General features: G+C 43.6%; 1 protein-coding gene across 7 annotated transcripts in view; it reads left to right on the top strand.

Annotated features, from left to right (window-relative positions):
- LOC124605193 (D-aspartate oxidase) overlaps positions 1–20,505 on the top strand; it is a 257,938-nt gene that overhangs the window by 226,681 nt on the left and 10,752 nt on the right. For all 7 annotated transcript variants that reach the window (XM_047136712.1, XM_047136718.1, XM_047136715.1 and 4 more), the window contains 2 exons: positions 1,128–1,284; positions 13,501–13,767. In XM_047136712.1, the coding sequence (XP_046992668.1) occupies positions 1,128–1,284; positions 13,501–13,767 (424 nt within the window). The remainder of the gene's footprint in view (positions 1–1,127; positions 1,285–13,500; positions 13,768–20,505) is intronic.

The following is a 20,505-nucleotide window of genomic DNA, read 5'->3' as shown; positions in this document are numbered from 1 at the left end:
TTTAGCTCATGTCCTTTGTCCCTCTGGGTCCTCCACCATAGTGCTTTTAGGGTGGAGGGTTTAATGTGTTGCAGAGTGGCTGGCTTTTCCTCTTTATTCACCGTGCAGCTGCTACAGTCACAGGTTCGAATCCTGCCTTGGGCATGGATATGTGTGATGTCCTTAGGTTAGTTAGGTTTAAGTAGTTCTAAGTCTATCGGACTGATGACATCAGATGTTAAGTCCCATAGTGCTTAGAGCCATTTGAACCTTTTTATTGTCGTGGCCGGCCAGCCACTGTAGTCTGATTTCTTGTTTTACTCTCTTCTGTTTCTAGTGTCTCTCTGTTGTTTCCTTGTCCTCTTTTGTTCCTTTTAGTGTTCATTGCCTTTCTTTCATTCTTGTGGTTTTTCCTTCATGTCCATTTTGTGTTATATGTCTCGTCTGTTTTATTCTCACACATCTGGCATTGTTTTATTAGGAACAAGGGACCGATGGCCTCGTAGTTTGGTCCCTCCCCCCCCCCCCCCTCTATTTTAAACCAACTAACCAACCAATCACCCCTCTTAACCCACTCTCACCCTGCCCCAACCTCCCTCTCCCCCAAACCTCCTTCCCCCCTCCTCCCTGCCCCTATATCCACCCTTGCTCCCCCTCCCTTCCCTCCCCCCCTCTCCTTCCTCACCACATCTCCCCCTGCTCCCTTCCCTCCCCCTCACTTCTGCTCCCTCTCCCATGTGCGCATGAGTGCATGGGAGAGGGGGGGGGGGGGAGTGAGGACGATGGCGATGAATGGAATAAAGCATTCAAATAACATCCCGAGTGTTTTCTTACCAACAGTTTATGAGATATTCGAAAGATTCCTTGGCAGCCATGATCCATTAGCAACTGGCACTCTGTAAAATCTATAAAGATCCCATTTGATGAATTTTCCATCTAGATTAAAGCTGTACCAAATATGCCTCAAACATCATCATATGTCTTTCAAAGAAAGCACTTCATAGCACAAGACAAGGCTTCAGTCTTTCAAAAGTTTTGTACCTTGCTCAGTAGCATCCTCTGAGAGATGATAAGAATAACTCACTGTCAATACATCATATTCTTGGTTCTTGGTAATAATTTTAATAGAAAACATCTTTTTTTTTCAGGTTTGAGGAAGCTGGTGGACAAGTCAAAAACAAACTTCTGAGCAGCTTTAATGATGTTTCTGGTGACTTTGATATTGTTGTTAACTGCCTTGGTTTGGGAGCAAAATATTTGTGCTCTGATCATAATATGGTACCCATCAGAGGCCAGGTTCTCAAGGTATAAAATATAAATGAAGTATCTTTATTTCTTAGAAATTAGGTGTTTTTTATACCATTGCAGTACTTGATTAACCCTTCACTGCAGCAGATCGCTGTCTGCGTTCTGTGCAGGGGGTGGCTTTTTTTGTGGCTGTACTGCTTGCCAAATGCAGGTGCTATTGCTGAGAGACAGCATTCCAACCAATATGAAATATTTATCATCCAATTTTTTGAAAGCTATTCAGTGAAAAATTTTGACTTTTGCACATCTTTCAATCTGATATCCTCACTCAATAAAGAACGGAATTTCTTTTCATTATCCATCATACTTACTGCACTGCATCAGATTAAGTAAAACATTGCAAACAATTTTAAAGATTTTGCAGATGTAAAAACGCATTGCTTATGGTGATTTTAGCTCGTACACTGCAGTGAATGAAATGTAGATAAGATATTGAAATATTATTTTAAACTGAGATGAGATTGATATCTCACTCCGTTCTCAAGTTATTGAATTTAGTATCTGATAGATGGTCACGTGTGACATACCCATTCCTGTCCATACACATAGCAAATCACGTGGTATTAACAATCACCATATCTCATATACAATACCAAAGAAGGAAAGTTGCTACTCACCATATAGCTGAGATGCTTGCTGAGTCGCGATAGGCACAGCAAAAAAATTTACACAATTATAGCTGTCAGCCATTAAGGCCTTTGTCAGCAGTAGACACACACACACACACACACACACACACACACACACACACACACACACACATACATACACAAACGCATCTTGCACACACATATGCAGTCTCAGATGTCCCCTAACCACAAGCGCGTACGGACGTGTCTCACGCACGCTCCCGCAACTACGGTCTTTTTGTCGGTTCTATCGGGAACAATCACGCCAGTGAACTAAAAAACAGTGATCAGTGATGGATAATAGTGAAGTGAAGCAGTCCTACAACATTTTCTCGTGTTTCGACTAGAGAAATAGTGCAATTAGTGACTTCGCGGGCACATTTACAGCATGTCGGACCTCATCAAAGGTATTTCACTACAACTAACATCCACAAACACTACTAATACGATTAGGAACGCTTGACATTACTAACATTACTAACCGCAGTGCTGTGAAAGTGTTAAAAACAATATAAAAGGAAAGTTACCGTGTGACGAATCATCAGAGTAACGTATGGTAGAATTTTTCTCCGTAATTAGACGGTAAATATCCACCAAACTCATGATAACATGTTAGAACAGTGAAGGGTAGCTTCCAAAAGTGTCCCGAATAAAAAAAAAAAAACTGATAATAACGGACTTAGACAAAAAACGAAGACTAACATATGGTAGCAAATCTCGCAGAAAAGACTAGCTTAATATGAAGAAAACCAGTGTGAACAATACCCATATAGTGAAGGGAAACGAGCATAATTCTGAATTATAGACATATTATAGGTAAAAGTCATAAACTATCGAAAGTGAGGAAAATTGGTTACGAGTAACGTAAAGCGATACGCCGAGCGACGGAACGCAAAGTCCCGAGAGTAGGTCGCAGTGCGCCAGCTGACATGCACTACGCTTGAGTTTCGCAAATAGGCCAAATTGCGCTGGCCACAGCGAACTGGTTTTGCTAAGCACGACTCGTGTTTCCACGCCCAACTGCGGGAGTCAGCAGCTTACGCGAGCTCACAGTCCCCACTTGGTCCCGCGAACCATGTGGCTGGCTGACGTGCGGAGCTGACCGCGGCACTCAGTGTCGATCGGACATCGCCGGCGAAGCCACCCAGCCCACATTCGGCCTCGCTCTGTGACTTATCGCTTTTGGGACTTACGTGTCACAATGTGGTGCCCCACACGCAATACACACCAAATAAAGGTCACTCTTTAAGAACTAAAACGCACATCCGCAATCCTGGATCAAGCATGCCAACTAGGTGGTGCTAACACTACACCCAAGTCCACGAAAGGGACACTCAGTAGAGCGCAGAGCAGCACCAGTTGCAAAGTATCGCCTGGTGCCCACGAATATGCCGTCATGTCACCAAGCCAGAAGATCGCTGCAGTTGACGAGCTATTAAATGACATTGGGGCGGAATTAAAGGCCAAACATGTATCGAGTAGTGTACTGAATACGATAAGGAATAAAATATTCCCTTTGGCTTTCCAACTCACGTCAGCAGAAGCAAAGGTCGAGCTGCTGCAAGAGCAGTACAAAGATCTACTGCGCGAACTTCAGCACTCAGCTGACCCAGTTAAGGACCTTAGAATTGAGTCTCTCACAGAACAGGTCAGCAAACTCGAAGACAATACAAAGCTCGCTGAAATAAACCAAGAGCTCAGGGACCACATTAGGGTCCCGTCTCCGGCCATCCTGATTTAGGTTTTCCGTGATTTCCCTAAATTGTTTCAGGCAAATGCCGGGATGGTTCCTTTGAAAGGGCACGGCCGATTTCCTTCCCAATCCTTCCCTAACCCGAGCTTGCGCTCCGTCTCTAATGACCTCGTTGTCGACGGGACGTTAAACACTACCCACCACCACCACCACCACCACCACCACCACCACCACCACCACCATATTAGGGATCTGACAGGAAAGGTTACTGAACAGGCACAGCAACAGGCCAAGACACTAACATACGCTGCGGCACTCTCCACCACACCCAAAGAACATAAACGCATTGAGGTGGCAAAAGCCAAGCAGGCAACCACTCTCTTCATAAAGTCTACCAACAACCAAGACACGACAACAATAAAACAAACGTTGACAAAAAACATCAACCCAAGACGAGACAACCTACACATTAAGTCAATAAGAAACACGAAGACAGCTGTGATTGTCGAAGCAGCAACACAGGAGGACTGTAGGTAAATAATAGAAAAGACAAAAGATATTGAGAATATCGCGTGTGAGGGGCCCAGAAAGCGGCAAACCTTGGTGATAGTCTATCGAGCGACAGACACTACCTCGGGTAGAGAATTTCTTGAGTGTTTATCCGACCAAAATCTCAGTGACGATTTCACAAAAGACGAATTCGACAAAGACATGAAAATCGGATTCCGCACAGGGCCCAAAGGAAAGGGATACAACCATCAAGTGTTGGAAGTCACACCCATAATTTATTGGTGCCTCACCAAAAAAGGAAGGGTGTACGTAGACTTCCAATCCCTATCTGTGAAAGATTTTACGCCAGTGAGCCAGTGTTACAACTGTTGTGACCTTGGCCATACAACCAAAGCCTGCGCAGACACAGGTACGGCCTGTTCAAGGTGTGGCAAAAAGGGCCACAAACGCGCGGACTGTCGAGCATCAGAGCCCATCGATTGCATTCCATGCAGGAACAGAAACCGAATTCGCAATAAGAGCAGGGGTGGCGTCTGCCAGACCTACCAACAGCTGCTTGATAGACTAATTGACAGTACTGACTATGGCAACTGAACACCCCCCTGAGTCAACCAACATGCTCCATAAATCAACCCCTGAAAACAAGATCATACAAGTCACCATCCACCAAGCACAGAAACCATCTACGTGCAATACTCTGGCATAAGAGGCAAAAACTATTACCTGACGACTACCCCAACAATGGTCACATTCCAGGCTTGATACAAAATACAAACCTGGAGGACAGCCATCATGCAATCACTGAATACATAGACAACCTAACACTCACAGGACAAATCTCACCAGAAGCCGCCAAACTAATCAAAAGGCAAATAATGTACTGGATGACATTCCAGATGACACTTATGAACAGGATAGACGAACTCGAAGACGAACTACTGAGAATAGACATGATAACCCCAAATCCTGATACCGACAGACCAGAAAACCATACCACACATGACCAACCAAAGCAACTGCACAAAACAGCGTTGCTAACGACTCAAAATCAACAATCCACTCCAGCACAACGATGCACATACGACACTACAACATGCGAAGGACGCATCAAACCAATCAAATTCATACAAGGTGCGACCTTGAGCCCAACGGTGCTAAACACAACCGTAACGCAAGCCAGCACAACTGGAGCCCAAACGGAAAACATGGACAAATCAGACACCTCAGACTGTAATCAAATCAAACGCAAAATAACTCTCTCTGACTCACTGACAGAGGAAGAAGACGACGTCTATTATTCCCCTTACGCAAGAGATTGTAGTGTTCATAACAATGATATTCAAAACCGTAATACCGACCTTGAACAGGCCACAGCGCCGGCAGACACTACGAATGCCACACAAAAAGCCGCAGCAACAACCGCAACAAAAGTCTGCGGAATGTCTGGCAATAGAGGCGACAGTGCGCATAACATACCAAAAGCTGTTATGTCTATCACAGATAGCGTAGACGAGCAGTCAAGTGGAAACCAAATCACGTCAAATCAATGCAGAATGGAGGCACAAACAACCAACACATCTGATACACATCAAGACTGCACAAACGAAACACACACAAAAAACAAACGAATCATCACAGCCTTTAGGAAACTAAAACTGCATAGAAAACCCAAACAGCCTAAGAGAGTCAAGAAAGTGAAAGCGTGTGACGACCAATCGCGGCAATCGCAGGCTGCCTCAAAACCTAGTGATACGAAAGTGCATACCCGTGATGATACCAACACCTTCGCAGCCCCCCAACAACCTCATTGCCAACGCCCAAGGAAACCCCCACAACAACCAACGAGGAAGCCAATCCAGTGCCCCCCGCATAGGTGCACAGCAACACGACTACACCATCACGGCTGCAGAGATGCCAACACACGCCATCGACACCGATAGTTTTAGTTACAACAAGCTAGATACAAATGTAAAATTAAGTAGGCTAGAAAAAAGACACATCTTAGAGACGGCACAATGGATGCTCATCTGCACCCTACACCCGTACGGCCAATCTGTTTGTTTCCGTACATCAGAGCAAACCAATAGACTGATTCTCAAAACGGAGAATATTCCAACAGATCCAGACAGCCTACTAGACCTGCTCATGCAGGTGTGCGCCCGCAGGGAGGAACCATTTGATATGGACAAGCTTTACAAGGATCACGTAAGGGCTCATGGGAGAACATACTTCGATTACAGTCAAACTGGCAGCAAGTGCTACGCCACCGTTAAACACTCAAACTGCTAATAGCACAGCTTAATGCTATGCAGAGTATACTTGTAAATTCGGGTCCTACGTGATCTAAAAAGTGACATTCTGTACATACAGGAGCCGTACACTAGACAAGGGCATATCCCCAACTTTCCTCAAAGTGCGGTGACAGTTGCGGAGGGGACAGGCTGCATTGCATCTGTCATAATCCTAAACAAAGAAATACATCCAGTCAAAATGACAGAACTCTGTTCCAAGCACCTAGTTACAGTTGAAGTCACACACAAGGGGGATATTTGGATCATCTCGTCGCTGTACGCCCAATTCTGTCATTGGATCAAAACGCAGACCTCATCAGAGATGTTGCGCAATACGCTGGCAACAAAAAACTTCTCATCTGTGCAGACATAAATGCCAGATCAACCCTGTGGCATTCAGACAGAACTGACGACAGAGGTAGAATAATAAATGACATCATCCAAGAAAACAGACTACACGTACTCAACAAGGAAAGACATCACCCGACTCACATCGGACACAACGGTCATTCATCAAACATAGACATCACCCTCATTAATAATGCCGCCATCAACCACGTACGAGACTGGACAGTACATGAACAGATCACTGCTAGTGACCACAACATCATCACACTAACCTTAAGTGGTACACCAAATGTCAACACAGAAACACTACCAAAAAGACTATTATTTGACAAAACAGACTGGGACAGGGTCAGACAAAAAATACATGAGCACATACCGCGAGACATCCCCGGCAGTGTTGATTACAGAGCACACATGCTGACAGATATCATCACACACACACACACACACACACACACACACACACAGAACACCTGCATACCCACACAAAGAATGACAAAACACCAAAATGTTCCCTGGACTACACAATTAACACGACTCAAACAAGACTCAAAACGTAAATGTAAGCTTCACCAACGAGCAATTTCAGATAGAGAAAGACAATTACGACTACAAGACTACCGGCTTGCCAAGAACAAATATAAACTTGAGCTGAGTAAGACCAGGAAAGACCATTGGAACAGCCATGTAGCAGCACAAACACAACTAAACATTTGGGGGGGGAACCATACAAAATCATGACAGAGAAAATTAAGAGCCCTCTGGTTCTGGGAACGCTGCGACAGGAGGATGGTGAGATGACTAAGGGCTGGAGACGCACAGCGGAGTTCCTGCTGAGCGAACTCCTGCCTGATGACATCGCAGACACAAACACACACACACACACACACACACACACACACACACACACACACACACACACACACACACCACAACATGTAGCACCGAGACGCGAAGTAGACACAGTATACATCACACCAACCGTCACCTGTCCATTTGCGCGGGAAGAAGTGGCGACAGTGATCTCAGAACTCAAAAACAAAAAGGCACCTGGACCGGATGGTATCCACTCTGAGGTACTGAAACAAATTGCACCGCAGATCACTCTGTTTCTCACAACGTTGTTAAACGATGCATTAAGGCTGGGCTGTGTGCCTGCAGTGTGGAAGACCTCGAAGGCGGTTATCATCAAAAAGGCTCCAGACAGAGACCCATCAGACCCCATGTCATACAGACCAATTTGCCTTATCAATACACTCAGTAAAGTACAAGAAAAACTACTCTGCAAAAGACTACAAGCACACTGAACACTACGGGGACTGACACCACACCAATATGGCTTCAGGGAAGGGAAATCTACAGACGACGCAATTAACAGAGCACTCCAAATAGTACACAACACACCCTCCAAACACACACTTGCAATTATGATAGAAATCTCAGGTGCCTTCGATAATCTCTGGTGGCCGGCCTTGTTCAAGAGGCTCAGACACCTGCAGGTACCGGAGTCTCTGTATAATAGTTTCATGGACTACTGCAGAGACAGAACGGTCGTTTGGCAATTGGTCAACCAGAAAGTGATTAAACAAATTACACAAGGTCGGTCTGCGGCCCCATCTTCTGGGACATAGTTATAGAACCGCTCCTACAGCTACTAGACGAGCACATCTTGACAGGTGGAGTTCTCGCTTATGCTGATGATCTACTCGTCATAGTTTCAGCAAACAACCGTGCCCAGCTAGAAGAAAGAGCCAATGGAACACTTAGGACAATAACCCAATGGTGCACAGATAATAAATTAAAGATAGCAGGAAACAAAACAACTTATACATTGCTAAAGGGTATCCTGCGCTGGAACCCAATAGTCAAAGACTAGCAGTCACATGCTATCTAGGAGTATACATTGATGAACGATTGAACTTCCATGAACACATGCGAATATGCACAAACAAAGCAGAAAAGATACTACCCAAACTGGCTAGGTTAAATTCGGAACAATTCAGACTATCACTGTCAGTGACACGAACATACCATTGTGCTCTCTTGGAGTCAGTACTATGCTTTGCTGCCAGTACGTGGGCCCACAGGTTAAATCTCTCAACCAACAGAACCATTGTACGTCAAGGCCAAAGAAGTGTTCTACTTCGACTAACAGGGGCATTCAACACAACATCAAATGACACACTATGTGTCGTCATGTGAATTTTCCCCATAGATATCACTATCAGGTACCGCGCAGCAATGTACTGGCTTAGGATGGGGAGAATAGACCAGGTTCGGCAGATCACTGGTGTACCGATTGAGACAACATGCCAACTCAGAGCATGGCAAGTGGGTACCTGGCAGAGTGAGTGGGCCAACAGCGATAAGGGCCGCCGTGTATACAACTTCTTCCCTGACATCCGGGAAAGACTAAAACTAAAACATATTGATCCCAGCTGCGGTATGGTACATTTCATCACAGGACATGGCCCTTATCCCACGCACCTGTACCACGTGAGTCTGCAGCAAACTAATAGATGCACATGCGGGGAAGAAGGTTCCCCTGAACATACTGTCTTCTTCTGCGGACAACACACAAGCATAAGACAAACAGTACACATAAATCGCCTGAACACAGAACGAACTACATGCCATAATACGCGACCCAGAAAGGTGGACTGAACTCAACAAACTAATGGAAGAAATCTCGAAGATCCAACAAATAGAATACTTGCACAACAGACCCTACCGAAGGCAAGTCGGTCCAAACAGACGTCGCGATGCCCAGGGGGACACAGATGTGATTAACACCACGAGTGATGAAGAAGAAACAGATACAGACCATGGCACCAACACAGATCTTGAAGCGTCCAACGCGGATGATCCATAGTGTCAACCAAGTCAAATTCAAAGAACAGAGTGGAACAACCGACAAGAGGTGCACAAGTCACACACAATCCTAAAAACAGATTGCACCTTGTATGTAAATGGTTAACAGCATCTCCATGTCTAATAAGAGCTTAAAACTAGGTACCTCTTCAAGGGACCTACGCCTTCTGTTAAGAGGCAGCGCACAGTCTGGATGGAAGGATCTTAATTGTGGTCCCTCTCTTTTGAACCCAACCCGACGGATACCTATGGTAGATCGGGGAAAACCACCGTTCGGGCTGTGTTGCTGGCGGGGCCGGAAGGTGTAACTGCCACACCACGTATCATTGTAAGTCTCATTGGCTCAGCGTGAACTGTTTGTACAACCAACCTACACAGCCTATACCTCAACCTCCACTACACTAATAACTTCTGATCTGAAGCTTAAAGTTGGGCACCTCTTCAAGGGACCTACGCCCCCTGGTAAGAGGCGGCGCACGTCCTGGATGGAAGGATCTTAATTGTGGTTCCTCTCTTTTGAGCCCAACCCGATGGATACCTATGGTAGATCGGGGAAAACCGCCGTTCAGGTCGTGTTGTCGGCGGGGCCGGGAGGTGCTTGCGCCTGATGTACTCTGCTAGGAGCCTTGTAGGCTCAACACAAACCGTTAGCGTCATTACCTTATTACTTTTACCACAAGTACCCTTTCATTATCAACTTTGAGCCAAGCACAAAATCAGTTACCTCTCTATTGTATATCGTAAATAGTTTAGCAGACTGGACATGGAGGTCTTAGTCTTAGTTTCTAGCTTTAACGTACCCTAATATCTTCTAGTTAAGTTAGTTTTTAGGATGGTAGATGTTAAAGGCATGGTGAGCAACGGCCAGCGTCTTGAGGGTCATTCCAAGACCCGGGCCGCCGCCCACAACCAGGTGACGGGCAATATTATACCTATCCCTTCTCTATTCAGTTCTCTTCCTTCCTTCTTTCTAAATATTAATTTCGTTTTGTTTATTAATATCTTACTTGATTTTGTATTAGTTATGAGTTTTTCTAATGCTGCACAAAAAAAAAGATATCAAATGAATCTAAGCAGAGCCCGCCTCCACGTGTCGGGACACGGGCAACGGTATGAGTGGGGACGGGAGCCGGTGTGGTGTTACTTTCAGTCACACCGGACCCCGGACCCAGTCACAGCGGCTAAGTGGCAACATCGACCCACCATAAGAAATTAGACGGTGGGTGTGGAGAGGGAAGAGGGTAAGTAGCGGAAAGGAGAGAAATAAAAAGAAATTAAAAGGCTGGGTGTGGCGGTGAAATGGCGACTGTGTAGTGCTGGAATGGGAACAGGGAGGGGGCTGGATGGGTGAGGACAGTGACTAATGAAGGTTGAGGCCAGGAGGGTTACGGGAACGAAGGATGTATTGTAGGGAACATTCCCACCTGTGCAATTCAGAAAAGCTGGTGTTGGTGGGAAGGATCCATATGGCACAGGCTGTGAAGCAGTCATTGAGATGAGGGAGATCATGTTTGGCAGGGTGTTCAGCAACAGGGTGGTCCACTTGTTTTTTGGCCACAGTTTGTCAGTGGCTGTTCATGCAGACAGACAGCTACATAGATTGCAGCACAGTGGTTGCAACGTATCTTGTAAATCACGTGACTGATTTCACAGGTAGCCCTGCCTTTGATGGGATTGGTGATGGTAGTGATCAGACTGGAGTAGGTGATGGTAGGAGGATGTATGGGACAGGGGTATGAGCCATGAGGTAAGGGATTGGGAGCAGGGGTTGTGTAAGGATGGACATGTATATTGTGTAGGTTCGGTGGATGGCGGAATACCACGGTAGGAGGGGTAGGAAGGATAGTGGGCAGGACATTTCTCATTCCAGGGCACGGCAAGAGGTAATCGAAACCCTGGCAGAGAATGTAATTCAGTTGCTCCAGTCCCGGATGGTACTGAGTTAAGAGGGGAATGCTCCTCTGTGGGACTTCGGGAGGTGCTGAGAGTCTGGAAAGATAAGGCACGGGAGATTTGTTTTTGTACAAGAATGGGAGGATAATTACGGTCAGTGATGGCTTCAGTGAGACCCTTGGTATATTTTGAGAGGGACTGGTCGTCACTGCAGATGCGATGACCATGGGAGGATAGGCTGTACGGAAGGGACTTCTTGGTATGGAATGGGTGGCAGCCGTGGAACAAGAAATGAAAATTATGAGAATAAGCAACCATGACAAATATCTTATACAAACGCAAGAAAACTTCCACATTCAGAAAGCCATCGCTGAAAATAAACATGTGATAAATGAACAAACACACATCAGCACAGGTTCCTTACTACATGTAATTAATAATAATAATAAAAAAAGAGAGGTAGTTTGGCAATAACATTCGATCTTTCGCAAAAACATCTGACACTCGGCAACAGAAACTAAAGCATTGCATTGAAACAAGATTTCAGTGCATAGTGCTGTGAAATGTGGGGAAAATAACCACAAATTGGCATTTATAAGAAGAAGAACGACACCAAAAATGCAACAGGAGCATAATATGCAGAAAATCGTCCATGCAACCTGTAAGTACAGTTCAACACATTGATAGGAAATACCAACCATCAGAACTGTTTATAACCTATAGGTAGAGTGACCAAAATGTAAATCAAATAGCAAACATATGTACACATTCCAGGCCACTGATGACGCCTTGCAGAAAATAAAGGCAAAATGCGTATGGCACTAAAATTGTTTTATTCAGTTGCTGTCAGGAGGTCCGTAAGTAAAAATTATCAATATATTGTAATAATACACGCAACTGAGGAAGACAGGACTACAAAAGTTGATAATGAAAATTGTACACTATTTCAGCATTTCTCAACAGCTCCCCCCCCCCCCCCCCCCCCACTGCCTGTCTTTGCGTGCATGCTTGCTTGTGTACTTTTTTGTTTGCCCCCCCCCCCCCCCCCCAATTAAAGCAGTATGACCGTGTTGACAGTGCCTACAAAGGATAGTCATTGTTTCGTCTAGTGTTTCTCCACTTGCTGATACTCACTGGGGAAGTGAAATAACTTGAAAGCTTGTATGTGAACTGTGAGAACTGATGGATAGGCAAATGATTCAGCAGTGAGATATGATTCGACATTTTCACCTGACATCGCAAGATTTTTTATTAGGTGCTTGTCAACATACACTTCTCTTTCAGTACATTGGAAACTAACACACAAGTGCAGGAACATGGAATCATACAAAACAAGCAGATAACAGTCTCTGCTGGATTAAAATGCATTTCTAAATTTAGTGATTAAATAAAGAGTCAGAAGAACATAAGTTCCGATAGATTTTACTGATTCCAAAATTGAGATGCACTTCGTTGAGGCACAAGAATGTGTCCCAGTATGTCTATATCTCTCTAAAATAAACTTGCAACATGGAGGTACAGTATTTTGACACAATATACAGCTGATTGCCATAAGAACATAAATAAAGAAGTCGAAAATTGCCGTTTTTGGAGATACGTTGCCTTCTCACACGACATTAAGGTAATTAGAGTCTGTTATCTATTGAAATGTTTAATTCATCAAAATACAACAATATTGCATAGAAGACCAAACACATAATACGTTATAGATTTCTGTTATTCTTAATAAGAGACTAACATCTGATATAGAATATTGACGTGATTCTTGGCTTAAATAGAATAATGTGTATAGTCTTAAAAAATTCAGTAACCCTTCATTGTATGTCATTGTCCAGATGGTATGTTTATCTCATTGTGATTGTGACTGGAGAAAATGTGTTAATCTTTCTACACTTCCTCTAATGAATTGATTGAAAGTACAAGAATGCCAGTCTGTTAGTACGCTACTCTTAAAAGTTCTAAATGTCATGTGTTGCAGGTGAATGCACCATGGATAAAAACTTTTCTCTATGGTGATTTTGATACTTACATAATACCTGGTATAGAGGCTGCAACCCTTGGGGGTTGTCGAAATTACGACAGTTATGATTTGCGAGTGAACCGTCATGATACAGCGTCTATTTTAGAACGATGCACTGCTCTTGTCCCAAGTCTCAAGAAAGCTTCTATTATCAGAGAATGGGTTGGACTGAGACCACATCGCAGTCCTGTTCGAGTGGAGGCTGAAAACATAAATGGCCTGAAGGTAATACTTCATTTACTTTCTGCATTCCACTTTCGTTTTCAATGGTTTTTGTAAGCTGTTTTTTATAGTCTGCGTCTAACATCTCTCTGCATACCCTGCTGCATGAGATTGGGAGATTATTTGTGCATCTCCTTTTTCTAACCTTATCTCACACTTACTGTGTAAATGTTACCTGTTTAAAGCCTTTTTTGTGGAGTGAGTTAAGATATCAGCTTGGCCATTTCAATGAAAAGCAGACAGGTTTATGAAGTAGCCATTTAGTTATTAAATTCCTTATTTCATGTACATGGTATGTTATAGCGATGTGAAATAAGTTAATTTAACAGTCGAATATGATTGTGGTATAATCATTGCATTGAAGGGTGTGATGCTTTAACTGTTCTTGGAATAAAAGGAATATGAGTGTGTAGTAAACAGGTTCACTGTTGAGAATTATGTAGTAGTCATTATTTCTGAATACCAATGTGAAAATTAGTTATTGTAAGTATACAGTCTCTGAAATTGGCTGCAAGAGACAACTGCATCAATAATATATACCAGTGTCAACTGATATTTTACCACACAGATTGCAGCAGAGAGATGAAATTATGTTACATGCAGTTCACTTTCTAAGCTTTTTTTATCAAAAATTATTTTGGTAATCAGTATGCTACAGGGCAACACTTATCCTAAGCTGTGAAAATCAAACAAGATTCATTAGCCTTATATTTGATTCTTTTATTGTAATATCATATGTAATACTAACTGGCACAAGATATAGTGGAAATTAGCAAAGTGCAGTGGCAGGAAGAAAAAGATTTCTGCTCAGGTGAGTTACAGGGCTGTCACCAAAAATCAGGTAGTGATAATGCAGGAGTAGGTCTAGTAATAAATAATAAATGATAAAATAGGAATGCGGAGAAACTACCCTGAAAACCATAGTGAACACATTTTTGTAGCTAGGGGAGAAAGCAAAGACCTTCCACAGTTGAACAATTGTGTATGCCTACTTGCCCCACAACCAACATAACCTTGCTATGTTGGTACTGAAAATGGCTTAAAGCAAGGGGAATCTAGTCATTATTTTTCCTGAAGGAATGGATCTTTACTCTTTGGCTTAACGATGATAGCATCCTCTTGGGTAGAGGATTTAGAAGATCAAAGTCCACCATGCATATCTGTGAGTGGGGACTATTCAAGAGGAAGCTGACATTGGGAGACACAAAAATAGAATTCTTTTAAAAAGGCCAGTTGGGAAACTATCGCAGAGTAACTGGATAAAGGCATAGTAAACTTCGCCCCAACCCCAGAGAACTATCAGGCATTTGTACAAATGCTATAGAGAACCTCCAGACAACATATACCACGAGGATACCGACAGCAGTTCATTCCAGATCTTTCTGATGACTCCAGGCATCTCCTAGCCAAGTACGAGGAATTATACAAAAAGGACCCCTTTAATCAAAAAACCATACCATGTGGATAGCTTTAAAAGAAATGCTAAGTGAAGCTCAGCAAAATAGATGGATTGAGACCCTGGAGAGGATGGATATGGCCCATAGCAGCAAAAGAGCCTGGAATCTTATTAAAAAACTTGACAGAGATCCAAATGGTCCCAAACAGTCTGCTGCAGTAACACCTAATCAGGTGGCTCATCAACAGCTCCTGAATGGAAAGGCTAATACAAAACAGAGAGTAAAAGTCAACAGCACTTCAGAATCAGAAACTAATAGGATTTTAACACCCTTTACAATGAAGGAAATCAACAATGGTCTCAGCAATATGAAAAGCGGCAAAGCAGCTGGGGTGGATGCCACGTGCACAGAGCATATCAAATGCTTTTGAACGGGCACAAAGAACTGGGTCCTGCAACTTTTCAGTCAATGTCGCGAAACTTGTAAGATCCCCAAGATGAGGAGGAAGCAAGGATAGTGGCACTCCTGAAACCTGGGAAGGCACCTGATTCACCAAAGAGCTATCACCGAATATCTCTCTTGTGTCATCTTTACAAACTGTATGAGAGACTTATTTTAAATCCTATGACAGACTGTATTGAGATGAAACATGTTCCTCAACAAGCTGGTTTTCAGAGGAAGGATACAAAAATAAAAAGATAACAGGGCTAACCATGGTCGACCTTAGCTCTGCACATGATACAATTAATCACAGGCTGCTGCTCCAGAAGCTCTAAAATGAACTAAGAGACTATCAGTTTGTTAAGATTATCAAGTCCCTAACACAAAATAGACAATTTTATGTTTTCCTCAATGGGAAAAAGAGCAGATGGAGAAACCAGAAAAATGGCCTAGCCCAAAGAAACGTTTTGGCGCCCTCCCTATTCAATCTGTACACCAATGACCAACCAGTGCCTAAGCATACAAAACAGTTTCTGTATGCAGATGACCTGGCAATTATAGCACAGGGGAGGACCTTAGAGGATATAGAACAGAAGTGGGGAAAAAGTTCTTAGAGAAATGTCAGAGTTTTATAAAAACAACTTTCTTAAGCCAAACTGTCCAAAAGACAAGTCAGCGCCTTCCACCTTTGATCTTGGCAAGCTAACTATAAACTTAACATCTCTTGGAATAATACCACACTGGAGCATACTGACAAACTAACTAGATAGATCTGACATAAAGGTACCATTGCAAAAACACATGACAAAAGGTAACTGCCAGAAATAATATTCTGCAGAAACTAGCTAACAGCAGATGGGGTGCTAAACCTTCCATATTAAGAACCACCACACAAGCCTTATGCTTCTCTATAGCTGAATATGCCTTCCCAATATGGTCCAGATCAACCCATGCAAAGAAGGTCAACATAGGTCTTAATGAAACATGTCGATTAACAACAGGATGCTGTATAGAGCTGCCGGGTTTGCGAATCCCAACTCTCGGAGAATGTGACATGAATTCACAGAGAGGCTCAGACAGACTATTGAAGATCGACATCCTGTTTTTGGCAGTGAGTGTAAACCTGGGCGATTGAAATCCTGTAAAAGGTTCTTAGCCACAATAATAGAAGAACCACCAGCTGATTACCCACCTGCACAGGAAGTGCCCAGCGGATTCAGCACAAACTGGAAGACATGGAGGACACTGAACTGGATAGGGGCAGGGGTGGTTCCAGTGAAGACAAATATGACTAGGTGGGGTCTTGGAACCACGAATGATAAGTGTGACTGTGCAGGATATGGAGCACCTGCTCAACTGGCCTTATAGGTGCAACCCTGACAATTTATGGCTGGACAAGAAAGAAGCCTTGGACATGGTGCTATACTGGGCTGAAAGATTGTGACGTGGTTTCCGGACACGAAAAAGTAATGTAAGTAAAGTGGTCAGAGCTTGGAATGTTAGATCTATTAATAGGGGAAATAGATAGACAGTTTAGAAAGAGGAATGGATAGTTTTAAGTTAGATGTAGTGGGGAATTAGTGAAGTACAGTGGCAGGAAGACCAGGACTTCTGATCAGGTTAACACAAAATCAAATAGGGATAGTGCAGGAGGAGGTCTAATAATGAATAAGAAAATAGGAATGCATATAAGCTGCAATGAACAGCATTGTGAACAGATTACCATAGCACAGACAGACATGAGGCGAAACCGTACCACAGTAGTAAAATTTTTAAGTGCCTAATAGTTCCACAGATGATGAAGAGCTTAAAAGAAGACAAAAATTAAAAATGACGCGGGACTGGAATTTGATAGTAGGAAAAGGAAGAGGAAGAGAATAATAGATATTAGCAGAACATGGACAGGGGGAAAAGAATGAATGTGGAGGGTTCCTGGTAGAATTTTGCACAGAGTTTAAGAATTGTTAAAGAAGGTTGTATATGTGAGAGAGACTTTGATATATCCCAGGGTTTCAGGTAGAGTATGTAATGGTAAGACATATTTTGAAACCAGATTTGAAACTGTAAGACATTTCTAGGGGCAGATGCAGATGGGTTCTGATAATTGATTTGATTTATACAAGGAACCAAAAATGAAAGTGGACATAGCCCATCTTTGCCTCCACCGAAATTGAGTTTATTGCGTAGTTTCGCTCCCTGTGATTCTAGTAAAGCCAGCTGGTACTCCTAAAGAATAGTAGGATACCCTTCATTGTGCCTTATTAGACATGATCGCTTCAGGCCTTAATGACCTGCATATTCTGTGTCTTTTGACCTCTAACACTTCATGTTGGAAAGTTAGACGGGGTGTGTTTTCATCTCTGTCACCTCATAGTCTGCACGTAGGGGCTGCTTTCTCTACACCCATCGTGTGTAGGTGTTTCTTAAAGTTCTGTAGCCAGTCCTTAGTGCTATCATGAGTTTAAACTGTCACCTGTTTAAGTCTGGGATTATTGAACTGCACTTGAAGCATGGCTTTGGCATGATTAGCTTATCATGATTTTGTTTTTGGATCCTAGTCCAGTATTCTACACACAATCTCCTGATGTAACAACGTAGTTTCGACTTTATCTCCTTGCTGATGATTAGGAGAGGTTCCAGTCCAATAAACAAAGTCGCCCCCCATGTCCTGGCTAGCCTGTCGGCTTCTTCATTGCCATTAATTCCTGAATGACCAGGGACCCATAGGAGATTGATGCTTTTGCAGGGGCTGGTTAAAAATCTCCTCTGCACACACTCCAATATTTCCACCTGAATACTGTGGACAGCTTCCTTGGAGTGATTGCTCTCTCTCTACTGTAGGCTCTGACCCCAGTGCCTTTGTATGTTTTCAACCGGTCCACAAAACAGACTATGTCTCCTGAATGGTGTCATGGTTTGTTCTTCCACTGCCCCCTTCCAATTCTTACACTGAAAGGTTTATTGAAGCAGCAGGAAGTTACTGTATGGTCAGCTGGAATTTCTCCAACAATTCTGTATTTACGGCACTCACTATATTAGTGTGAGATCATGGATATCCTAAAGATATGCTGTTTTTTCCAGTTTTTGACCTATATGCCCCTGCTGCTGCCTCCATTGTTACCCAAAGATATAGTGGGAGCATGTCCAGTATCATCTCCATCCCACAAGTGGGTTTGCTGCTTACATTTGCCTGTATGGCTAAGCAGGCAAATTTTGCACCTTTAAAAGCTCCTTGGCAGTTCCTTCTGTTCTGCTGTATTCCACCATACTGTAGTCCTATAAATTATCAAAGTCTTATTACAGTAGTGCTTATCCAGTACATACTCCTGGAGCTTATAAACCAGTTTTTTCCACAGACTCTTCTAGTGCTCGTAAGAGCACTTTTTTCCTTGGAACAGATATTCTTTATGTGAAGAATCCATGATAGTTTCGCATCCAGGGTTACCCCTAGATACTTTACTATTTCCACTACTGGTAGAGTTTCGTCTAGAAGCTTGAGATTCCAGTACATATACCGGATATGTTTCCTCACAAATATGTTAGTGGGACTAGAAAGTAATGTCATTTCTATGCTTGTTGATATTCATATGTCATTTATCAGCTAATTGCATTCTTCAAAGTCATGTTAAAGACATTTTAAGGCTAGAGTGACTTAATTACTCGTAATTAATATATACTGCAATTTATGGTGATATAGCAAGCCAAATACCTCAAGAGGTATGTGTCTGGCATCATTTTTGAGCTTTGCAAGGGTAGTAATGCAACAGTTGCTACAAAAAACATTTGAGGACCTCCAGCTTGCTGCATATTAAGTATGCCAGCAACTTTTCCTTTATTGAAATAAGGGTTGGAATTCAGTCAAAAGTAGCATTAAAAAGTATCCTTAATTTACTGTTGGGGACAAGTTTCAAACATTATGTCCTTAGTCAAACGATATATCTGTGTAAGTAATTAAAATACCCATGCTCGCAAATAGCCACAGCGTTCAGTTCAGTATGGCTACACAGATATGTTGTGGTGTCTTCTGTCAACTAATGTATCAGAATGACCAAATGTAGCGGGTAGACACCAAATGTAGTGGGAAGACACCAAATATAGTGGGTGGGTGCCAGGAGGTGCCATATTAAATCTCAGTGAGAACTTTCCAAATTATTTATTTGCTTACACTACAGTCCTCCATTCACCTCGGTCTGCGTCACATGGCCCTGCGATGCTGAGGAAGCACCCCAGCGGCCTGTGTAACGCAACGTTGTGTTGTGCCGGCCATGTACGCCAGCGGAGTTGCGGCATCATCAGGATGCCACAATTGACTTGACGGTCTGCGTCCCTGCTGACTCAGCACTGCTCGGTGTGAGCTACAGGTGGCCAGCTGCATCCTTCTTCTCGCTGGCGTGGCTGAGATTGTGGTGACAAACAAGCGCCCGCTATCCGGCGTCCGCATCTGCGGCCCTTGCCTTGGAAGTCTCTGGCATGTGTCGGGAGCCAAGACGACTGCCCGCAGTAGCGAGCCGAAGAGTGGCCCGCCCTGGCTGGCTGCGGACCCCGCCTCGGCCTCAGAGGGTCGAACCAATGGCCCGCCATGGACTGGGACACTGTTACTGGATGTAGCCCGGCAGTGTGATACGACCCGCTGTCCAGGAGAGCTGCCACACTTGGATGAATCTCGTTAGAAAACATCACCTATTTATACTTTGCTGTGCACCTCTGTTTTGCCAAGTGCGCCGGTTCACATCACGTACGCGTAACAATTAGGTTGGCCAGTGGCCCTCTTCTGCCTGTGACTTGCGCCATGGAAACTGCTGTGTGCGCCCTCTCCAGCAGTTCTACGCCCCTGTGACCTCTGTTTGCCTTCGCAACTGCTGGTATACGTAACTTATTGTGTTCCAGCCCACACCTGGCTGTA

This window comes from Schistocerca americana, chromosome 3 (assembly GCF_021461395.2).
Source record: "Schistocerca americana isolate TAMUIC-IGC-003095 chromosome 3, iqSchAmer2.1, whole genome shotgun sequence".
Lineage (NCBI taxonomy): Eukaryota > Metazoa > Arthropoda > Insecta > Orthoptera > Acrididae > Schistocerca > Schistocerca americana.
This window is presented reverse-complemented; position numbering and strand designations above follow the sequence as displayed.